This window comes from Coptis chinensis, chromosome 4 (genome assembly GCF_015680905.1).
Source record: "Coptis chinensis isolate HL-2020 chromosome 4, ASM1568090v1, whole genome shotgun sequence".
Lineage (NCBI taxonomy): Eukaryota > Viridiplantae > Streptophyta > Magnoliopsida > Ranunculales > Ranunculaceae > Coptis > Coptis chinensis.
Genome location: NC_141459.1, coordinates 98528185 through 98534124, shown reverse-complemented (window position 1 = coordinate 98534124; position 5940 = coordinate 98528185). Strand labels below are relative to the sequence as shown.

The following is a 5940-nucleotide window of genomic DNA, read 5'->3' as shown; positions in this document are numbered from 1 at the left end:
TTTATCCCATGAATCTCTTGCTTAATCTCAGCATCAGCAATCAATCTAGACAAAGCCTCAAACACAATAATAAAGAGGTATGGGGACAGGGGATCCCCCTGCCTAAGCCCCCTTTCAAGCAAGAACTTGTCCAAAGAAGAACCATTCAGAAGCACTTGGAAGCTAACAGTAGAGAGACATTGATGAATTAATGCTCTCCACTTCTTATTAAACTCAAGCTTTTCAAAAATCCCATCTAAGAACACCCATTCCACCCTATCATAGGCCTTTGACATATCTATCTTAAGAGTCATCCAACCATTTTTTTTTTTTTTTTTTTTTTTTCATCTTATTCATATTATGAAAAATCTCACAAGCTAGTCCAATATTATCCCCAATACTTCTTCCCTTAATAAAAGCCCCTTGAAAGGGGGAGACAATCTTTTGTAAATGTGCTTTTAGCCTATTAGGGCATCACCAATGCAGGCCCTCAAAATAGAGGGCCACATCACCATTTTAAAGGTTAGGTTGAAGGAGAGACTTTGGTATGAAGGACCTCTAAATCATGGGTTCTCCAACGCAACCTTTATAATCAAAATTAAAATCCCAAGGCAATGAACAATCTGGTTTTCAATGGACTAGTGGCAAAGTTTGTGACCAGAATAATCTCCAGGGTGGGCACGGTGTGGTTTCGACTCTTAGCAAGAACATTTTTTTTATTTCTACAATTCCAGCCTTTTGGAACTCAAAACAGTTTAAAAAATCAAAGTCTTTGGGCGTGGGACTCGAACCTGGGAAGTTACCCATTCGGGGAACACCTTCTACCAACTACGCTAGGTTTTTACCCATTGAAATGTTTTCGGGGCGTATTTCTTTTTTAAGTCGCGAAACGGACCGGGCCCTCAATAAATGTGATAGAAATAGAGACAGTTTTAAAGGAAGATAACTATAGAGGGCCATATAGAGCTTGCATTGGAAGCCCATTTTCGTATTGTTCCTTTATATTTGAAGATAGAGAGCCATATAAAGGTCTCATTGGTGATGCCCTTAGCCAGGATCTTTGAAATAATCTTATAGATAAAGTTGCACAGGCTAATAGGTCTAAATTTAGCAATATGGTCAGGATTTGAGATCTTAGGGATGAGAGTAATGAAAGTTTCATTGAAACTAGGATGTAGAGATTCATTATTGAAAAAGTTTTGTACAAACAAAGTAATGCTAGGACCCACCACATCCCAACATTCTTGGTAAAAGACCCCCTGGAACCCATCAAGTCCTGGAGCCTTGAGACTACCCATCTTATTAACCACCCCCCATACCTCAGCAACAGAGGGACAAGAAACCAAAATCTCATTTTCCCTATCAGTGATGCAGGGTTGGAAGAGGTTAAGAATGTTGTTGTTCCTCTTTGGGCTATTAAAAGCAAAGATATCCAAGAAATACTTATTTATATTGGAACCAACATCTTTCCTACCCTCTTGCCAAACCCCTGCTTCATCTTTCAGTCTTTGAATGGTATTTTTCCTCCTTCTATACACAGTTGAGAGGTGGAAAAATCTAGTATTTCTGCCCCCTTCTTTGATATAATGGATGGTGGACTTTTGTTTCCAAAACTCTCTTCTTTTTCAAACTAATCCATCAGCTGTGCTTTAAAAAACTTTGCCTTAGCAAGATTCCCATTAGTAGGAGGTCTCATGAGAACCTTTTCAAGTTCTTTCTGAGTCCTTCTAATATTGAAGAACACATTGCCAAAAACAGACTTATTCCACTCAGTAAGCACATCCTGAGTGGCAATGACTTTAGCTAACACATTATTATCAGGCAAAACATGCTCTACTTTATTCCATGCATCATCAATAATGTATTTACAAGAATCATGCTTTAACCACATATTATAAAATCTAAACGGTTTTTTACCCAACTCATCCTTACTTTCTAATCTAATAACTAAGGAGAAATGATCAGATGAGGCATTGACAACATTCTGGACAGTCATGTTTAGGAACAGAGCTAACCAACTGGGTGTAGCCATGGCTCGATCCAGCATCTCCAAAATGTTGTTATGCACATCTCTGTTGTTATTCCAGGTAAACTTTGGGCCACGGTAACCCAAATCTACCAGACCTAAGTCATCTATCATATTATTAAAGTCCATCATGCATTTACTGAAACAACTAGAACCCCCAACTTTTTCATCCAAAGAGGTGATAGCATTGAAATCACCAAACAACATCCATGGGCCAGGGATAAGGGGAGCAAACTCCCTCAGCTCATCCCAGACCTTTTTCCTCAAGTGTGCCACAGGATGGCCATAAACAAACGAGAAATACCAAACAAAACTAGAATGATAATTAGTAAATTTTCCAGTTACCTGATTCTGTGTAGCCCCAAGCACCTCCAAATCACATCCCTCTCTCCAGAGAATAGCTAGGCCACCACTCAGACCAGCAGCAGGAACAGCATACCAACCATCAAACTTTATTGCTTTACTAAGACTACCTATTTTATCCATACTAGCTTTTGTTTTCGAAAGACATACTACATCAGGTTGAAATTTCTGTACCAGGTCCAACAACTGTCGAACCGCCGTCGGGGATCCAATCCCCCGGCAATTCTGTGCCAACATCATTGAGGGGAAGGCGGCTGTGTTGGGACAACCACCGCGAACCCTTCGTTTCCATTCTTAGACCCATACTGACCATTCTTCTTTGTGCCACCACCCTTTCCAGATTCATCCAAAATTGCCTTGCTTACAGAACTCTGCTCACCATAATAACCCCCTTGCCCATCATTAAACTCCAGCCCACGAGCTGCGGAGTTTACCACTGTAGTATCATCATAAGCTAACGAAGTTGGCTGTGTCACACTCTCCTCCGAGTCAGACTGATATAGGGTTAGTGCATTCTGCTCCCTTTTGTTTTGTTCCTGATAAGGAGTAATCTTGTGTGAGTTGTGCTCAGAGCTCGAATCACTGATCAAAGAGATGATATTTGCATTTTTTGGAAACAACTTGTATCCTTTTCCTTGACTTCTCAACTCTTCAGCATGTATTTTCGCTTTCTTTGATCTGTTCTTCTCATTTCGCACTCCTCGACCCAACAAACCATCATCACTCTTATCTTTCCTGAAACTTTCCATCCCACTTAGATCTAGCTGAATTTTTCTTTTGTTTTCCGAATTTGGGTCTTGTACTTCAAAATCTAGTTCTACTTCTAGCTCCTATTCTGGTTGAAACCCTTCTGGATATATCAGCTTTTTATTATCCCCCTGACCTCTATTCTTTGACACATGGCCTCTCTTAAAAGTCTTGAAAGTCTTACCCTTTTTCTTGACCAGGACTGCATGCTGAGCCTTTCTTGTCGAATCAAACGGAACTGGCCTGTCATTTCCCACACGTCAGTATGCAATCAGGGAGCTAGGCGTAGTAGGGAGAGGCAGACTTCTCGAGAGAGATGACTCAGTCGTTGATTCCTTTATATTTCCTATGCTTATCTTGTTTTTCCCCCGATCCTGATCCGCTAGTTCTAATCCCACTAGCCCATTGCAACTTTTACCCCTTTCTGTAACTTGGACCATCTGGCCACTAGGCCTTTGGACTTCAAGATGTGGTCGACTCGGTTTGGGTCCAAGAAGCCCTTGACCCACAGGCCCAACAAACTCTTGGGATGTTACCGTTGGGCTCCCACTCTGGCTCATCATCTTGGACCCGTGTTCTGTGTTTTCAACGGCTCTTTGGACTTTGTCTTTATCCCTCTGGCTAGTCACCTTGGACCCATGTTCTATACTTTCAACGGATCTTTGTATTTTGTCTTTTTCTATGGACCCATTAGATGTCGTGTAGCTATGATTTTTCTCCTGTTTGCCACGTATCACCATCTTCCTAGCATACTCCTCATCATTTCCGCTGCTGGTGGCCGGAATCTCCTCATATCTAGGCTTCTGAGGCATTCCCGAGATGGTTACCGTTTGCTTCCATGTATATGCTATTCCATTGAAAAATACATTTGCTCTCAACTGGCTACTGAAATTTGGCTTGATGTCTTTTGGGAATCCTCCACATTTTAGTAAATCATACCGATGTTGTGCGTGAATGCGGCAAGTATACTGGTCGTGACCAATAACTCCACAGAAGAAGCAGAAAAACTCAAGCTTTTCATACTTGAATTTAACTTGTCTCTGTTCCCAGTTTCCATTTGAATTTTCTTATCTTTTGTAAGCCTTTCCTTGATGTCCATCTCAACGCGACCTCTTGGTACTGGTATGCTGAAATCCGGTGGGCATGACAGATCTTCCTTTTGCACCTTTCCCAATTCAGCTCCAATCTTTCGAACATTCGCCTTGTTAATCTGTTCCTTGGGGAGATCCCAAATTTTGACCCAAAACTAGACAAACTCAAAATTATAATCCTCTAACCTTTCAACTCTTTTCCATTTCTTGATGGACAGAATGTAGCCATGAACAACCCATGGCCCATGCTCCAGCACATGGTTGTATTCCTCTGCCTTTTCAAAATGGATCCTAACATGTTCTCTCGATAAGAGTTCAAAGGTGATGTTACCTTTTGTTTGCCAGATGTGATGGAGTTCTTCCCCAAGATTTTCAAGGTTAACTGGGTATCCTCCATACATTTTGCCTGCAACAGTAAGCCTTTCATCAGTAACATCTTCTACATTTAGACAATCTATCTCCACTGCATGGTGTTTTTTTAGTGAAGACCAATTTTAGCATCTCTTGCTGCAGCTCATCTATCTTACTATTGTTACTACCTGAGGACGATGCCCCCGTAGTCAAGGCTGGGGGTTTATACATATTGTCTCTAGACACACTATAGCTTGACTTGGTTTGAAGCGGTGTGAAGAATAAGAACAACCTGCTTTGAAGGGTATGTAGTATGTTTCGGTGATATGGGGGAGAGAGAGGTTTGGGTAAAGAAAAGAGTTTGAGGAGAGAGAGAGAGAGAGAGAGAGAGAGAGAGAGGGGAGTTATTTGAAGAGGTAAGGTAGATAGCTGCTATATCCCCTTGAGTAGAAATTGCTGCTCTCCTAGCAATGGATAGTTCGATCATAAAATTACCTGATCCACATTTAAGATATTATCATCTATTTAAGCTCAATTGTTTCAGTTGAATGTTAAGAGTGGGGTACAGATTGTTAGATGTTGTGAACTCCAGTAGCGTGCTAAACATGTATTTAATAAGTGGTTACTCGGAAATTTTAATTGATAAGCTTTATATCTACGAACTGAAGTTTGGAAACATATTCCAGCCAAAAAAAAAAGTTTGGAAGCATACTTTGAAAACAGAAATTGCTCAAAGCACATTAAAAAATTGTCCAATAATGTAACTATTCTGAACAAAAGAAGAAAAAGGCTTGTGACAATTCAAAACCATGGAAATTATTCTGAACATACTCTAAATGGACCGAACATGAAATTTGGTGGCTTAAAAAGAATCTAAAATAAAAAGTCACTGACTACATGCATATATTTTTGCTGGGTTGCACATAAATATCAAATTGCAATTTATCTGAAGAACATAAATTTCATAACATTAATTTATGGTACCAATAAGTATGTTTGAATAAGTCTAACATGCACATCTTCAGCTCCAATTTTTAGATTTTTATCTTACAAGCAATGAACTTCAGCAATTTGAACCTCCGGAAAAAAGTGTCCCTCCGATCCCAAAATCCCAACAGATGTAGTAACTCCATTGCTATCACCTGTTGCCTCACTGTATAGAAGACATCAATCTATAACTTGAATTCCATAAAAGTAATTTTGGGCTGTGAATTTGAATGTAGAGTATTCAAAGGCACATTCAACACAACCCCCTATATTGCAAAGAAGCATTTTGATTCCCATTAAAAACAGAATTCCGAATTGTTTTAGTAGTCATGTACGTATTATTGCTATGTTGTTTAGTATGATCTCGAAAATTTTACTCTTCCCTGCTATAGGTAA

General features: G+C 39.9%; 1 protein-coding gene across 1 annotated transcript; it reads right to left on the bottom strand.

Moving 5' to 3' along the window:
- Nucleotides 1-1609: 1609 nt before the first annotated feature.
- On the bottom strand, nt 1610-2491 carry LOC147506123 (uncharacterized). Its single transcript, XM_086605701.1, has one exon. The coding sequence runs from the start codon at nt 2489-2491 to the stop codon at nt 1610-1612; it is 882 nt and encodes a 293-aa protein (XP_086461827.1).
- Between the last annotated feature and the right edge of the window lie 3449 nt (nt 2492-5940).